Source organism: Argentina silus, assembly GCF_951799395.1.
Source record: "Argentina silus genome assembly, chromosome: 8".
In the NCBI taxonomy this organism is placed as follows: domain Eukaryota; kingdom Metazoa; phylum Chordata; class Actinopteri; order Argentiniformes; family Argentinidae; genus Argentina; species Argentina silus.
Window position 1 is genome coordinate 3,802,469 of NC_139662.1, and position 17,913 is coordinate 3,820,381.

Sequence of the window (17,913 nt, forward strand, 5' to 3'; positions counted from 1 at the left end):
CACACTCACACTCCACCCATGACTCTGAACTAAATATACAACAGCCTGCGTAGCCACCTACAGTGCACACTGACAGATCATATCACACAAACAATATTCATTAAACAAATTGGATGTGTTATTAAAAATGTAAAAACATCAAAAGTACGAATAGAAACAATGAAATGACTCTGGATAAACAAACAAAAAAGGCAGAGGTTCACAAGAGATTAGCACGCCCACATGAATATGGCAATCAAAAGACAGTGAGAACAGGCATGGAGAAGCAAAACTGTACAGTGTACACCTTTAAAAACTGTGTTCCTTTAAAGGGGCAATCTGGGATTCAAACAATAACAAAGCCGTCTCCCCGTCACTGAGGGATGGGGCTGGAGAAATGTTACCACTCAAATTCATAGATGGAGCTATGGATGCAAAGACTAACCAACCATAAGATGTATATTATGTGTTTTTCAAGCTATAAAGTGTGTGTGTTTACAATTACAGTGTTTACAAACAATGGAGTAAAACAAGGTTATATTGTGGGTTCTGACAGTTGAACTGATTTATAAGTTATATTCTTCAAGAATCAATAGCTATGTATCATTCATTTAGAAGTCCAAAATTGGATGTACCAGTCCCAGAATGCCCTTTGAAGAGCCTTGCTGATTCAGCACCAGTGTGCATTTCAAATATGGGGAACAGCTGAAGTGCCGCTACACCGCCACCTATACAGGATATGGTGTCACGTGTGGCAATATGATGTTCATGTGTTCCTTGTTACATATACTGTACACTTGCCTCCAGAAAAAGTGTGACGCTCTAATTTATGGAATTAAGCTGAGCTACATTTTAAGGAATGCAAGATATTATTTGTGAGTCACTCAAATATGTTCATCTGCTCCGGATGACATTGTGGGGCAGAACAGTCCAGATGGAGACAAGGAGTCATGTAGGTTCAAGAGGTAGCCAATGGTGTGGTGTGTGAGTGAGTTATGGCTGTGGTCTTTAGAGTTAGGTGCAGGGCATTCATCTCTGGTGTTCCACAAGCATGCTTTGAGAAACAACATCCACATTTAGTAAATAATACATTGTCTTAAAAGTTCAGTTGCTACCTCGGTTAATAAATCTTTCCAGCTCTGACAGAAAGTCTAAGCCATATCATGAGAGAAAGTAACATACATTTTATTATGAACACTGTACATTAAGAGCAATTACAACAAAATCTACAGATTTTAGCCTCACTTGTTTTGTGTTAAGGTATGTAGAATGTTATTAAACACAACATCATACCATTCCAACTATATAAACACCAATACTGACTCACCTTTATTAAAAACAAACAAAATTACAAAAAGAATTCTGAATATTCCCCTCATCATTTTGGCCATATCATCTCATTTCACATTTTTAAACATTGATCAAGAGGTTTATCTTATAGGCATTAAGAGCAAATGTAGTCTATGGTAGTCTAAAAATATTGGTATCAACACATTGTCTACTGACAAGGGGCATCACTCCTATGCCACGTTAGGTGAGACAATGGAAATCAAGATTCTTGTGACAATTAATTAGTTTAGTTTTTGATTTCTGTCAGAAACATCAATGTATAATTTCTGAATATGCAAATGTACATAATGCTGGGAAACAAATATTTTCAACTTGTTTCATTAATGAGCCAACGCATGCCTATGTGGTAGAATAAGTTTAGCTTGATACATTATTCAACAGAACAGGCTTTTATGATGTGTGATACACATTGGCAAGGCATACAGAGTGTATATTTGTAAGACTGATACCAGTATCATGTCTACAGACCTCTCAAAGCTGGCTGCTGCAACAGTGTTTGACAAACACAAACACCTTCCTGTCTTAATCAGTAATATGAGTCTTAATCAGTAAACTAGAATCCGAAAGAAACAAAATAAAGAAGGAAAACTTCCACAGTGCAAAAGTCACCGCTCCCGAAGAGGAGAGGGGCAGGTAGGACCAGAGGTGGTGGGATGGTTGACGATCGGCACAAAACTCTGTAGGAAGAGGGAACAAGACAACAGCGTCAATGCCCTAAACTATGACCATCCTCTTTCAGTCATGATCTAAAAGGGTAGTGTAAATTGGAAGCACTGCTATGACAAGGTCACGGCATAAAAACATGACAAATGGGCTCACCCTGGTAATTGTCCATTGGAACCGAGATCAGTATCAGAGTAAAGTCTTATAAACAAACAAATAAAAGCAATAAGACAGCCTCTATTTAAAAAAATATATATTTAACCAATATTTTAGCAGGGAGTCTCTCTAAACAAAATGATTTTCCAGCTTCAGTTGGACAATAAAGTTATATTCTATGTTTGTCTAAACTATAGCAAAAGCCCAGAGCATAGACAAAGCTTTACTGGTTTTGCCAAACTCACAGTGGAATCCTGGAGGGTTGCGGCTACAGGGTTTCCACAGCGAGGCCGCAGGGGGTAGGAGGAGGAGGGAGGGGCTGGGTCGGTGGTGTAGGTGGCAACCTCCTCATCCAGACGCAGCTCCTCCAGAGGGGGAAGTCGCCGGCGGAGCAAGGTCACAGCAGAGCCCAGATAAGCACTCTTCTGGACAATAACACCTGCAACAGGTTACAAATGCAGGTGTTAATATTGCAATAGAGGGAAAAAAATTACACTGGTGACACTACTTTGTTATTGTGAAAGCTGAGTTAATTGAATATCAGATCACAACAATGGGAATAACAGGACTGTTGACTGGAGTATAACTATTGACTGGAGACAATTTCTGTGCTGTGTGTTAGAAGGAACGGTTTCAGTTGTACCTGTAGGCTTACTAAGAACAGAGGGGATGATCTGGCTGGTCATGTCTGAGACGTTGGTAGAGACAGGGAGGGTCTCTGATCCAAAGGGTCTGTCTGTCTGAACTGGGACTATTCCCTTTGCTGCTGAACTGACTCCATGCTGCCCCAGTGGCTCAGGGCCTTCTTGTTCCCACGCACCTGCAGGTCTGAGGTGCTTTTTGCCAGTGGAGAAGAAAATGACAGATTCTCTGTGGAAGAAGGGTTGTCCTACTGTGTTCCTCAGCTCCTCCTTGTTGTCTTCATAGTTTCCGGGACCTCCTTTCTGGTCGGAATGACATTCAGTCTGTGAGGGAAGAGACCAAAATACATTTTTATGATGAAACATCCAGAGGTAGGGTGTCAATGTTAATGACATTTTTTCCAGTGATGGAGGGAGTGAATGTAGATTAGATTTCTTACAGTTGATGGTTGGTCAAGGAGTTTGTCTGATCGTGTTTCAGGGTCTCGATTTTGTTTCTGCTCCTCCTCCTCGTCTGTCTCCTTGAACAATCTCTGGACAACCTCCTGCCACAAATGCAACTCAGTTTAAAAGATGGGCTTAATTAATCTACCATGGTATCCTTATTAGAAATCAACCCAATTTGATCATATGACATACTGTATATTTCAATCCAGTGAAACATAGAAACAGAACTCTTACGCTTTTAAAAAGATACAGTGTAAGAGCACCTTGACTTGGAACTCGGATCTGTATGATGACAGCTACACTATTTTGTTGCCCTCCTCCTCACCTCCTTGTGCGTCTCCGGCTCTGTGCTGTGACCCTGGAGGCCCTTGAGCCTGGGAGAGCCGGCGTAGGGTGTTCGGTGGGAAGAGAGGAACTTCCTCTGAAAAAAACACTTTCAAATGTTAGATGAAACAGGAAAATACAGACATTCTGAGTGAGGTGAGTGAAGTTAGACCTGACATACTGACCATAGACATGGGCTGGTGTCTAGTGTTGGGGACCCGCTGGGGTGTCTGATTCATTCCTGGGCTTTGGTCAAGAGTCACCACTGAGCATAGAAACAAATGGACAATCAGAGCTGAATTCAGAATCCATAGCCACAGAGCGAGGATAGTGTGTCAGCCCATTATGACATTTACAAGCATCATTTAGGCTTATCTAATCGGTTTTCATCAAGACATAGACGTATGTCACAATGTGGCTATCGGGATTTGGGACACAGACAGGACAAAGAAGGTATAATAGGTTGGCTTAAGGAGTGGACTCACTCTCAATTTTGCAAGAGAGAAGCCATAACTTACCCATAGGTCCTGCAGTTGCTTCACTGCGACTCTTTGTGACAGGTACTCTCTGAGCCTGGAAAGTCAAGGACTTTAATTCGACTAGTTATCTGCCAGAAGTCGCTATTTTGTGGCTACATCATATCACTGAGTTTACCTTTAAATCAAAACCCCACTCACTGTGTAGATAGAAGTGCCCCTGCCTGATGGACAGACTGAGTTCCGGGGTGTGACCCCCAGGGTCCTGCCAGCCTTCACCCCTTCATTCTGCAGGATGCTGCCAAGGGCAGCAGGGTCAGGGGAGAACTGCACAGCCTTTGCTGAACCTTAAAGAGATACAAGCACATACAATCAACCTTAATAAACAGCACAGTGTTATTTCCCATCCAAGGCTATGAATTCTGTGGGAAGCTTTCGACCAAACCAACAGACAGGACAAAGAGGCTATATCCGGTTGGCTTATGGAGATCTCATGGCAATCAATTTTGTAAGAGAGAGGACATAACTTACCCATAGGTCCTGCAATTGCTTCATTGCAACTCTTTGTGACAGGTACTCTCTGAGCCTGGAAAGTAAAGCACCACAGTGAATACACCCTTAAACCCCTAGATTCCTCAACTATTACATGCAGCACTGAGGTAAGAATGAAGACACTTACAGGTATGGGGTAGTTGTTTAAAAGGATGGAGAAGTTAAATTAAAAAATACACTCACTGTGTAGATAGAAGTGCCCCTGCCTGGTGGGCAGACCGAGTTCCGGGGTGTGGCCCCCAGAATCCCTCCAGCCTTCAGCCCTTCATTCTTCAGGATGCTGCAGAGGGCAGCAGGGTCAGGGGAGAACTGCACAGCCTTTGCTGGACCTTACAAAGATACAAGCACATAAAAACTAATTTATTAAAGTCAATTCCATTCCAACAAACACATTTATGTTACCAAATGCACAAAGGCAGCTGGGATGGACTGCACTCACCTGCAGGAGGCTTTTGTCGACTCTTCATGACAGACACTCTCTGGGGCTAGAAAGGAAAGATTCTCTCAAGTAGTGTACACAAACTGATGATGGAAGCAAGATCAACGTTGTTATCAGTGCCATCACAATTGTATCACCATTAAAAGACAAGTACCATGTGAAAGTGCAGTCTGTAACCTCTGTGGCCACTTGCAAAAATGTTTTTGTTTGAACACTTGCTATCTAAAACAAAAACATTTAATATTTAAAAATATACAAAATTCCACATCAGCAAATCAGTGCACAGAACACTTGTGAAGACCCTACCCCTCCTTCCTAGTGAAGACTTTCTTATCAGAACTAGACAGATTGTATTCAAGACAACTCACCAGGTAGTTATAGGCTTGGGTGGAGGACTTAACATCGATTCCTGCATTCTGGAGGATACTATGCAAGGCTGTAGGGTCATGGCAGAAGGCCTCCCCACTCCCTGCAACACAAACATTCATCAGCCTCAACAGATAGTGATAAAAGCATAAGTTGAAGAGCAGCCAAATCCACATTATGCATGGTTTTATCGATCATTAACCACTGCTGGAAAAAGACAAAGTTTTACCAAATCTAAACATCAAAAGGACGCAGCTCCATTTGGAGGAGATCGTTTGTTGGAGAGGGTGAGACCATGACAGTCAAGCTGCATGAGTAAAACTAAACCTTTTACTCACCAGTACTGCTGCTTGATAGATGAGTGTTGAGAGCAGATTGTGCAGGCTGGACAGTGTGTGGGGTCTTGGATAGGTCTTTAAGGCTAAGCAAGTCCAAATGACTTAAGCAGGCTTCTGTACTGGAGGCAGACTGTGCTGAGGCAATAGAGGCACTATTCTGATGCGTGCGGGTATTATTTTGACAAGATAAGAAAGTACGGGACAAACCTACTGAGCTGACGGTAAATCTATTGGGAGGTTTGGAGAGGCTGAGCTGTCCAGTTCCATGCAATGAAAAGTCTGAAGAGTGAGCCTTCTGTTTTGGAGGTTGAGACATGGAGGTAGCAACACTGGAAATCTGTGCTCTGTGAGGCTTCTCGACTCCATGGGTTGACACTCCATTGTCCTTGATGGCTGGGCATGCTTTTTTCTCTGTCAACTGTTGGGCAACGTACTCTACTGTTGACTTTGAGTGGACCTTGTGAGTTGCTGGGGCTGTCTTGGTTGGTTTGACAGTTGTGGGTCTTGTTTTTGGATGTCCAGTCTTTCCAGGTTGGGTAGGTGGAGCACCAGTCCTTGAGGTGGCAGTCACCGGCCTCCTCTGGTTCTGTGTCACCATTCTGTCTGCCTTTGGTTGAGTCAGGTTGAAAGGCACAGGCTTGGTGCATGGCTTCTTCCTCTTAGCTTTACCCTACAGGAAATAGATACAGACAGAGGCATAATAACACTTACAATGCATTCGGAAAGACCCCTTCACTTTTTCCACATTTTATGTTGTTACAGCCTTATTCTAAAATGGATTCAATTATTTTTTTTTCGCTCATCAATCTACACACAATACCCCATAATGATAAAGCCAAAACAGGTTTAGAAATGTTTGCGAATTTATTAAGAATAAAAAACTGAAATCACATTTACATAAGTATTCAGACCCTTTACTCAGTACTTTGTTGAAGCACCTTTGGCAGCGATTACAGCCTCAAGTCTTCTTGGGTATGACGCTACAAGCTTGGCACACCTGTATTTGGGGAGTTTCTCCAATTCTTCTCTGCAGATCCTCTCAAGCTCCGTCAGGTTGGATGGGGAGCATTGGTGCACAGCTATTTTCAGGTCTCTCCAGAGATGTTCGATCGGGTTCAAGTCCGGACTCTGGCTGGGCCACTCAAGGACAGAGACTTGTCCCGAAGCCACTCCTGTGTTGTCTTGACTGCGTGCTTAGGGTCGTTGTCCTGTTGGAAGGTGAACCTTCGCCCCAGTCTGAGGTCCGGAGGAGATTTTCATCAAGGATCTCTGTACTTTGCTCCGTTCATCTTTCTCTCAATCCTGACTCGTCTCCCAGTCCCTGCTACTGAAAAACATCCCCACAGCATGATGCCACCACCACCATGCTTCACCGTAGGGATGGTTTTGGCCAGGTGATGAGCGGTGCCTGGTTTCCTCCAGACGTGACGCTTGGCATTCAGGCCAAAGAGCTCAATCTTGGTTTCATCAGATCACAGAATCTTGTTTCTCATGGTCTGAGAGTCCTTTAGGTGCCTTTTGGCAAACTCCAAGCGGGCTGTCATGTGCTTTTTACTGAGAAGTGGTTTCCGTCTGGCCACTCTACCATAAAGCCTGATTGGTGGAGTGCTGCAGAGATGGTTGTCCTTCTGGAAGGTTCTCCCATCTCCACAGAGGAACTGTGGATCTCTGTCAGAGAGACCATTGGGTTCTTGGTCACCTCCCTGATGATGGCCCTTCTCCCCCTATTGCTCAGTTTGGCTGGGCGGCAAGCTCTAGGAAGAGTCTTGGTGGTTCCAAACTTCAATACTGCAGAAATTTGTTTCTACCCGTCCCCAGATCTGTGCCTCGACACAATCCTGTCTCGGCGGTCTACGGGCAATTCCTTTGACATCATGACCTGGTTTTTGCTCTGACATGTGGGACTGTGGGACCTTATATAGACAGGTGTGTGCCGTTCCAAATCATGTCCAATCAATTGAATTTACCACAGGTGGACTCCAATCAAGTTGTAGAAACATCTCAAGGATGATCAATGGAAACAGGATGCACCTGAGCTCAATTTTGAGTGTCATAGCAAAGGGTCTGAATACTTACAGAAATGTGATATCAGTTTTTTATTTGTAATAAATTAGCAAACATTTCTAAAAACCTATTTTCACTGTCATTATGGGGTATTGTGTGTAGATTGATGAGGGAAAAAATGAATTGAATCCATTTTAGAATAAGGCTGTAACATAACAAAATGTAGAAAAAGCTAGCTTGAGAGATACATATCCAGTGATAAAGTTCCCTGGAAAAGATCCACTTACCGCTAGAGAGTTCTCCTCCCACCTCTTGTGGGACTGAGTGAAGTCAGAGGGAGTTTGAAGGTGCAAAGATTTAGCAAGCACTGGGAGCCTGCTTATGCCTAATCTTCGAAGGGCTTTTTGAACATTATGTGGGCTTGTTGGGTCCTGGTTCTCAACTCCCCGTTTGGAAGTATGAGGCACAGACAGGTAATTAGAGGCCTTTGGGTCTGCAGTCATTTTGTTGAGTTCGTGGAGTTTCATTCTGTGGACAGGGACAATCAATGTTGAGTTATTGTACAATGTGCATAGTGTGCTTTCAAGTGACTGGCCTGTCCTGCAGTTACAGCTTTTAAGTAAAATAATACTAATAGGCAGTGGTATCATCATTGGGCCATAAAATATTGTTGATACCTTGAATGGTCATTTTGGATTTTGTTCGGACTCTGCTGACGAAGAACTGGAGATGAATCCATCATTGGCCAAAGAGTCTGTAAATATTAAACCTAAACCAAATATTAATTAACTAATTCAGTATTCTATTACAACCATATTTTAAACTAGGAGCAGACTGCATACAAGTTAATTAGACCATATAATTAGTATAATTATTTCTATGAGTTTAGACAATCAATCGCAGTATCTAAGCTATCACGTTGAAATCAAATTCAATGTAAAACACCACAAAAGTAGCTAGCAGCGCACACATGCCATGTATGTTTAGAAGAAGACACAAAACGCTGATTCGTACATCCAAACCTCAAAGCAAATCAATGCTGACGTGCCTCCCAAAACGTTTTCTGTTAATTTTGAAGAAAGACAATCAAAAGAGTGCTATGTTTATATCCTTGGCTTTGTTTGCTGCACAGAGGCATGAGGAGAGCACTGAGCAATCCTTCCTGGACAGCAGTTTGTAAAAAGCACGTTTGTTCATTGGTTAAACTACAAACCGTAGTAGCCAGTCGCTAAACTACTTCCTTTGGTCGTATTTTGTGTGACCAATCAGACACAGGCGTGCGTAAACAACTCCATGGAAACGACGCTTCCCCACGTGATTCAGTGACTTTGCTGCCTCTACTGGCCCACAGAGCCTGAAGACACAACACAGAAGAAAGGTTCCTCCAAAAATAAGGAATGGTTTTGCACTGTGAAGTATTAGCTATAAAGGCTATAAAAAAACGGCAAACAACTATATTTAATCAAATGGGGTTTCATGGGGATAAACCCATATCTGATTGAATATGTATTGTCATTTTCTTACCGTTGTAATGGCAACAGGTGGTGTGAATAAGGTCTGATACTATAATTATTGTTATATTATTTATAGTTATTATATATTTGTGGCTCTACCTTTCATATTGAGTGAATAACACTCAACATGAACGCTAACATTTTTAATTTTTTTCTTGTCAGACATGGATTGGCAGGAAGGTACATTTTGCATAAAAAATCCCATAATCAATGCATGTAAAACAGAAATGGAACTGATCTGGGCAGAAATTAGTCATACTTTCAGTATTATATTTCTCTCCTGACAGATGAGTCACAGATACAGTGAGTAGGAGAAGTGAGGAGTCCCTATCTCAATATGTGGTCCTCTAGTGCCCCGCCAGAAGGTGGCGCTGAGAACTGAGCTAGAGCAGCACAGGTCTTCACATCACTGGGTGTGGGTGGTTGTCACAGAAGGGAAACGTATCTAGGGGAGAGAAGAGAAAGAAAAAACTGTGAAAGGAGAAAAACAGAAAGTTATGCTGCTGCAGACATGGACCTGCGCTCAGAATTACTCAAGTCCATTTGGTATGGCTTCACAGCCCTGGATTTAGAGAAGAGTGGGAAAGTGTCAAAGTCTCAACTCAAGGTGAGTGGAGGATACTTTTAAGCCAGAGTAGATGGGATTTGATGGGGGGTTTTGGACTAATGCCCCCGGGCTCTTTCTTCTAACCAGACATGCTGTCTCATTTCCGACCTCAAAAGCATCATGTGCTATAGCCCTATTAGGGGAGTTGGAGTCAGAAAAACAATATAAATACTAATTTCACATTGAATGATGAGTAAGGCGGGTCCCTTATTACCTGATGAAATTCTTCTGGAGTTTGGAATTTATATTTGGTAGATTTTTTGCTTGTCTTTTATCTGATGTGCATTTCCTGTTTGAGAGAAACCTTTTATGGCACATGCTCTGTAATAAGTTATTTGCTGATTGCTGTAGTATTGGCTTAAGGCTCAGACAGTGATGAAGCTATTTCCAATGAGGAGTATAACACAGATGATATTGAAATGGGGAGAGCACAATGTGCACTTGTGTTAAGCAGTAGTATGAGTTAGAGTGTAACAGTTTGCTCTCAGTCTTTGTATGAATGGAAGCCCTCATCACAAAGTTTCGCTCAGACTGGACCATGATGTAACAACATGCAGTGCAATGGGTACTCTGGCACTAAACTTGACAAGGAAGCTGTTGACTAAAACACCCCCCATTGTCTGAAGTATTTAGGTCATGTAAATTCTTATTGTTATTGACATAGTAATTCATTAATTGGCTTTCTGTGTGTTTCTATGTGCACTTTATGTACGTTTATGGTGTACCTTTTATGTGAATTTAAGCTGCTGTGTTTTGTCATTATTACATCATGGCTCACAGCAGAACCCCATGACCAGGCTTATCCCCATTATGTGGCTAGACCATGCAGTCACAGAGGCTTAGACGCTATGTGGGTTTCATACTTTTGGTTGAGTTGTGAAAAGTAAGAGAAGGAGAGAAGGAGGATGTGGTGATGTTTCAGAAGATGGAGGCTGGCAGCTCTAGTTTTCTCTCAGAAAATGTCAACTCGGTTCACGTTTTCTATTTCAGCAAGTGTTCAGTTATTTATAGAGGAAGCTTTCAGCAAATACAACATTATTTAGAATAATGTAACTACACTGTATCTCCCCTCATTAACAGTTGAAATTACTTTTGAAATGCATGCATTATAATTAGGCTCTCTTGAAGTGCTCTTAGGGACATTTGTCTGGCTAAATTAGAGGATTTGTGCAGATATTGTCAGCAGTTTTTGATGAGCAAATGCCCTTAATGGCATTGACTCTTTCTTTTCTCTCTCTCTATCTCTCACTCTTTCTTTCACTTTGGTGTTCTTTCTCTCTTGATGATGGTTCCTATCCATGTTGAAAATCATACTGATTTACTCCTGTCTTGTATTGGGAAATGACGCACAATAATGCATAAATTATGTGTTTCCGAGAGGACCAAAAAAATTCAGTGACTCAGATTTTGTGTCAGTTTCTTCATGAAGTTGGTTAAAGTATTACTTGATTTGCTTTACGCCACATGTTGGTCTGAGACACAATGTCTGTACAAGGTGTAGAAAATTGAGACCAGGTTAATCTTGATGGTAAATTGTTTCATGTTTTTTTTTCATATTAGTGCCATCCCATCATATCTCATACGTGTTTATCTTTTGTTCATTTGTTTTAGGTTCTGTCCCACAACCTCTGTACAGTCCTGTGTATCCCACATGACCCAGTGGCTCTTGAGGAGCACTTTAGAGATGATGATGATGGACCAGTGTCCAGCCAGGGTTATATGCCCTACCTTAACAAATATATCCTTGACAAGGTAATGCACGAAACACATCCTTACACACTTTGTTTGTTTGATCTATGTAGATACAGTATACAGTACATGCTGTACCATCATAACTGTAGCTGAGTAATGTATATGTGTGTCTTAATCAGTCTGGTATTCTTTTTCATGCTAGGTAGAAGAAGGCTGTTATGTGAAGGAACATGTCGATGAGCTTTGCTGGACTCTCACCGCCAAGAAAAACTACCGGCCAGAGAAGAACAGTGAGAGTGTGCTGCCTGAAAAAGATGCCTTTCGTCTCTGGTGCCTTTTTAACTTTCTTTCTGAGGACAAGTACCCTCTGGTTATGGTCCCTAATGAAGTGAGTCCACCTAGAATATACAATAGAATGTTTGATTCTTGCAAAATGTGAACATTTCAGAGTTACTGGGCAGATAATAAGCTCGCTCATAAACTGGAGATGTTAGCTTCTGTTTTTGGATTTGAAGGTTACATGGTTAGCAGGCCTCTCTAGTTCTAGTGTTTACCAGGTAAACCATTACAATTAGCAAACTTCTGAGGAGTGTTTCACCCTTACTGATTGCTCTGTCTCTCTGTGCAGCAAAGTGGGCTTGTTTCTCACTTTATACGCAATATGTCTTACGGTTTCCTGTAGTCTGTTTTCACAACTGCTGTTGACATTGTTGTTTTAAGCCAGGTATTGTTATAAGCCACAGAGCAGGGTGTAATGCCACAGTGTGAGAACCAGTAGCCACTAAAGGGTCACTAGCAAACAGGGATGGGTAAATTGCTTTTAAATAACATAAATTACAGATGTGAATGAAATTCCAGTTCGGTAATTGGAAAAAGTGCATTCATTTTCAAAGTCAGAGTTCCTGGGTATACTGTATGTTCCAATAGTCAGCAACACAACTGTGTGTGTTCTTTACATTTGGTAAAAAAAAAAAAAAAAGCTTTGTAATTTGAATTTGAATTGGAGTTTCAAAACACTTCCTGAATTGATATAATTGAAAAGGAATTCCCTGGTGTGTGTAAATAAGAACTTGAAAGCAATCATAACCTTTGCCCTATACCTATACCTGTTCATGCATTGAGTGCACAATATTTACATTCCCTTTTTTCAGGTGGAATATCTGCTCAAGAAAATGTGCATGGCCATGAGTGTTGAGCTCAACTGTGTGGAGCTTGAGGACTACATCTCCCAGGATGCTGTGCAGCAGAATGGCTTCACTGTATGGGCATTTTTGGGGATGATGAACTCTGGGATGATAACCAGAGGGATAGATAAGGAAATTATCAGTATGGCAGTTGAGGAGGTGTACAGGGAAATCGTTGGTGAAGTCCTCAAAGAGGTAGAGTCCTTTAAAACAATAGAACAACAAGACATTGTGTGTCTTGAATGATCTGTGTCTGTCTCTTTGGTTTCCTGTTCTATATAGTGATATGTATGTTGATTTTAGGGGTATCTGTGGAAGAAGGGTCAGCTGCGGAGGAAATGGAAGGAGCGGTGGTTCACATTGAGGCCCAGCAACCTGGCCTACTATACCGGGGAGGACCGTAAGGACTGTCAGGGAAACATAGATCTGGATGAGAAGTGCTTTGTGGAGGTGAGCATCTGAAATGGGATGGCTGGGGCTAGGTTATATGTAGATGTAAATCACATGAGAGCTACAGGGTTAACACATTCTCTCAAATAATCTAATTCAGATAACAGTAAATACAGAAATATAGAAAAATATGATTTCATTTGATTAATATATCTATGCCTCAAACGTTGCTGGTGTGAAATGATAAGCACAGTAATCTGTGTGGTGCAGTACCACTGATCGTGGTTCCTCTGTTTGTCAGGTGCTGCCGGACCGAGATGGGAAAAGGTGCATGTTCTGTCTGAAAACCCTCAACAAGACCTACGAGATGAGTGCCTCAGACACCAAGCAGAAACAGGAATGGACTGCAGGTCTGTAGGGCCTGTACTCTCCTAAAATCTATCATTGATATCAAGATATATCAAATAATCATTCAATGATATCGCCATCAAAGCCTTGTGCCCATTTAGCATGTAGTGGTCATTGCTATCGCATATTCATCATGAGTTATTTTCCCCAGTCAGTCATTGTTACCAGCTATACAGATTATTTCAAGTGAAGCACCCCTCTCCCTTTCCATAGCCATTCAGACAGCCATCCGGCTGCACATAGAGGGGAAGACTTCCCTCCACAAGGACCTGAAGCTGAAGCGGCGGGAACAGCGAGAGCAGCGGGAGAGGAGGAGGCTGGCCAAAGAGGAGGAGTTGCAGCGCCTGCGGTCCCTGCAGGAGGAGCGGGAGCGCAAGCTGGCAGAGCTGGAGCTGCTGAAGGAGGCGCAGAGGCAGGCCCAGACCCTCCTGCAGCAGGACGAGCAGAGGAGACGCCAGCAACACGAGCAGCTCCAGCAGGCCCTGGAAGTGCAGCTACGCGAAGCTGAGGAAGTATGGACAAAGAGAGAGGGAGAGAAGGGTGTAGCAGGAGAGGTGATGAGGGTGAGAGGGAGGGAGCAGGATAAGGGAGGAGTGGAGGAAGAAGGAGAGGGGGGTAAGGGTTGAAGGAGGGATGGTGGAGTGGAATGCAGGGTGTGTGTTTGTATTGATGGGGTAAGGTGGAGGAGTGCAGGTGAAAAGAATTAGAGAATTAGAAGAGAAGAGAGATGTCACCAAGCTTGCGTTGAAGGAGAAGGGTGGTGATTGTACTGTGTGTTTTGGGGATGGTGTGTGGAGAATTGGAGTGGGTTAGTGAATACTACATGTAGATGTTCCGTGCTCGTGTGTCTCTCCAGGCACGTGCTAGCATGCAGGCAGAGATGGTTTTAAAAGAGGCGGAGGCAGAGAGGCAGAAGAAGAGGATCCAGGAGCTGGAGGAGTTGCAGAAGCATCTGGAGGAGGCTCTACAACTGGAGATCAAAGCCAGGCTAGATGAGGAGGCCTTTCGCTATGCCCAGGCTGGGTAGGGTGTTACCCCCCCGTCCCCCTGCACAAGACACCGATACACACACACAAACACACCCTAATAGCTACACACACCCTAATTTACATACACATATGCACACATGCACACACATACACACTCAATGAGTGCAAGTTTGCATGTACAACTTGCATGTCTTTTTACTGTGCAAAGAGAATAGATTGCAAATAGATTTGTGCATACTGCAGAAAAAAACTAAAAAAAACTAACTGTAGAAGGGAGGTTGCATTAGGTTCCTGAGGAAGTTGAGTTTTTTTAACAGAGGAAGTACTCCTGCTACAATCTCTAGGATCTGTCTCAGTCTTGCACGTAAAAAAAAGCTGACAACTAAGTAAAGTCACTCAGTAGATGGATCTACTGGATATGTGCACTGCAAAAGGTCAAGAACTCCTTGTCAAAGCTCACCAAACCATACTCAACATAGAGGGCTATTACACTAACTTAGATATGGTCATACTGTATGAAACTGATACATGTTTTTATTTCAGTTTCAAGTTACACATAACATATAAATATCTCTTAACGTTTGACAAATCATGCTTTACCTGTGCCCTGATCTATCCAGCTTACTGGCTGAGGAGGAAGACAAGATGAAGGCCCTGATGGCACTGCAGGAGGAGCAGGAGGAGTACATATTGAAGACTCAGAGGGAGAAGCAGGAGCTCAGGCAGGAGATGGAGATGAAGTCCCGGTCTCTGGACGAGGCCCAGAAACAGCTGGAGGAGGTCCGTGCCAACCGCCACCGAGTGGACCAGGATGTGGTGGTGAGCATCAACATACAACAACTGGTTATAACATATAGACTGTTATAAATCAAGGGCTGCAACAAATTAGTTTTTTTAATATTAGTATGTAATAGACATGTGACTATACTATTTTAGAACATACAATTGGTGATGAATGATGATGTATTCAGTAAGGAGCACTGCTCTGGTGTGATGTACAGAGTCAGAGCTTTATTCTGTTCCACACTTGAATTGGTGTAATCAGCTTTCCATCCTCAATTGTGTGAATAACAATAGTTGTGTGAATAACAATAGTTAACTTAATAAATGCACATGTTTTGCAGCGTGTGTTTGTTTCAGTTTCCCTTGTGTCCTGATAGGCTGCCCAGAGGAAACTCCGTCAAGCCAGCACCAATGTCAAACACTGGAATGTTCAGATGAACAGGTTGATGCGCCCTATTGGACCAGGAGGTATGTGACACAGCAACCTAAAACCCAATGCAATGCTATATTTATGGATGATAGGTTACACATTTTTCACATCACAATATACATTTGTAAAATCTTGTAACTACAGTATTCGTTTTCAAATAGTGATTTATCAATTAGATTTTGAACAAAAAAACCCTGTTAGAAGTCATTATCTCTCTGACAATACTCCAATGTGAGCAAATAATAATTGGCAACAGGCAATTTGCAGCAGTGACACTGTTTTGTCAAGTGTCTCACCCAATATCCTATGTAATTAGGTCACATTCAATTATGGTTGGGTTGCCATGTACATAATTATACACAAAGTTATAAAGCACAAGTAACGAACAAGACTAGTATGCAACTTAAAGAAGTACAGTAGATGTATGCTAAAGGTCTTTACAAGGCTGTCTTTTATCTGTGGTTTGTTTGCTAACCCCATTGGAGAAGACTTACTTCCTCAAATACACATCTGGCTACAAGATGGCGTACACCCATTGTAAAATGTACTTTATTTTCTTAGGCTCCGTATACATTGTGTTGGTGTTTTGCCATCTCTTACTCTTACTGTTTCCAGAAAAGAGACCTCCAGTAGGGGGCTCCTTCTCCAGTTTCCACCTTCCCTCACAAAGAGACCCTGGACTGCGTTTGAGACAGAGGTCAGAAGAGCAAGATGAGGAGAGCAAGGAAAACGTTGACAGCAGTGCCAGATGTGAAGGAGAGAAACGTCTCTCTCAGTCATCAAACGGAGACATGGACATCCCTTGAGAATATTGCTCTTGTGTCAATGAGGAAGACAGCCTTTCTTTTGTGGTTTTCTGGTGAAAAAAGTGTTGGTGGTAGAGACTTTGAGAGAGTATGAATTCAACTTTGAGGTGGTGTCAATTTAAACAATCTCAGGGACCACTGAAAGACTTGAAAAGGATAAAGGGATGGGAAAACATGACATCCACTGTTAGAATTGTGTTTTACCATTGCTTTTGTAGGAAATGTAGTAGATTGTAATTTACTCACCTCATCTCACAGCATGCTATAACAGATCTCCATGTTTTAATGAAGAACAAAAGAACTAATCTAGCAGTGAGTATTCTCTGACATTTGTATTAAAAAAAAATTACAACATGAGGATAGCTCTCCTAACACAAAATACCATTCTGTAAATATAGTGAGTATGTTTGCACAGTGTTTTGGTATCAAGTTTTTGATCACCTCTGGTCTTGTAGATAGACAGTGCCCAATTTGAGGTGTCAACATGAGGAAAGTCTCACAGAGCAAGATCATGTGAAATTAAAGATCCAGCATTGGGGGAAGCTCTTGGTCTAGTTGTTTTATGATAAATTAGTACTTTTTCATGATCTTAACAACATTCTGAATTAAACAATTTGAGTCTGTCCCCTTTACCAAATGATAAAGGGTATGAGAGAGAATGTGGAAAAATGCAAACAGTTTCTGTGGTCTTTGCACTTCCTGTTTCCGTTGTCAGTTAACACACGTGTAACACACAGCATACAAGGGTGCGTGCCTGCCCACATCATGCAACATCCATGTACTGTAAAGTGAATAGTAGACATTGTAAATTGATTGTGTGTGTCTTGTGAAGGAATTAAGAACTCATTCTGTGTATTACCTTTCTTTTTACTGTGAATTCCATACTGTGTATTATTTGTATGCTTTTCTGTCTAATGTCCAGCGTTTCTGAAACGAGTCATTACTGAATAGTTACATGCACTTCGTGGTTGTTCGTCAGTGAAATCATATCAAGTGGATATGCCCACAAAACAAACATGTATCAACAGAGACACCCTTTGGCCAAAAAGGCAAATTGCAGGAGAGGGACTCAGATAGATGACAGTGGCACCAAAGAACCTCTACAAAAGGAGGGCTATGGTAGCATCAGTGGCACATCATCATCATCATCATCATCATCATCATCATCATCATCATCATCATCATCATCATCATCATCATCATCATCATCATCACCACCACCACCACCATCACCATCATCATCATCATCACCATCATCAATTTAGGCCGGGTATAAAAAAAGCCCAAGATGACAGGAGTATGCTCAGCCATATTGACTATCTCGTTTATTTTGTATTTATTTATATGCAAGTAACAAAAGTAGGTCTACCTCTGA

The 17,913-nt window shown here is 42.0% G+C and overlaps 2 protein-coding genes across 5 annotated transcripts; one reads left to right on the forward strand and one right to left on the reverse strand.

The window, feature by feature from the left end:
* Positions 1 to 1,152: 1,152 nt before the first annotated feature.
* On the reverse strand, positions 1,153 to 8,824 carry troap (trophinin associated protein). 3 transcript variants are annotated; one of them, XM_083674858.1, is made up of 16 exons: positions 8,750 to 8,793; positions 8,413 to 8,504; positions 8,023 to 8,263; positions 5,732 to 6,401; positions 5,396 to 5,496; positions 5,028 to 5,073; positions 4,772 to 4,917; positions 4,568 to 4,622; positions 4,238 to 4,383; positions 4,079 to 4,148; positions 3,746 to 3,825; positions 3,562 to 3,657; positions 3,230 to 3,334; positions 2,792 to 3,113; positions 2,394 to 2,587; positions 1,153 to 2,006 (listed from the first exon to the last, which is right to left on the reverse strand). In XM_083674858.1, the coding sequence occupies exons 2-16, from the start codon at positions 8,475 to 8,477 to the stop codon at positions 1,935 to 1,937; spliced, it is 2,409 nt and encodes an 802-aa protein (XP_083530984.1). In that variant the 5' UTR covers positions 8,478 to 8,504; positions 8,750 to 8,793; the 3' UTR covers positions 1,153 to 1,934. The 3 variants fall into 3 exon arrangements, with proteins under 3 accessions (XP_083530984.1, XP_083530985.1, XP_083530983.1); XM_083674859.1 differs by having other exon boundaries at positions 4,079 to 4,133; positions 8,413 to 8,824; XM_083674857.1 differs by having other exon boundaries at positions 8,413 to 8,824.
* An 895-nt stretch (positions 8,825 to 9,719) lies between these two features.
* LOC310808222 (differentially expressed in FDCP 6 homolog) lies at positions 9,720 to 17,843 on the forward strand. 2 transcript variants are annotated; one of them, XR_014554349.1, is made up of 11 exons: positions 9,720 to 9,856; positions 11,468 to 11,608; positions 11,751 to 11,936; positions 12,700 to 12,927; positions 13,036 to 13,182; positions 13,424 to 13,532; positions 13,744 to 14,042; positions 14,387 to 14,553; positions 15,140 to 15,338; positions 15,644 to 15,770; positions 16,348 to 16,406. XR_014554349.1 is itself a non-coding variant. In XM_083675003.1 (11 exons), the coding sequence occupies exons 1-11, from the start codon at positions 9,761 to 9,763 to the stop codon at positions 16,536 to 16,538; spliced, it is 1,854 nt and encodes a 617-aa protein (XP_083531129.1). In that variant the 5' UTR covers positions 9,720 to 9,760; the 3' UTR covers positions 16,539 to 17,843. The 2 variants fall into 2 exon arrangements, 1 of the variants encoding a protein (XP_083531129.1); XM_083675003.1 differs by having other exon boundaries at positions 15,680 to 15,770; positions 16,348 to 17,843.
* Positions 17,844 to 17,913: the final 70 nt, after the last annotated feature.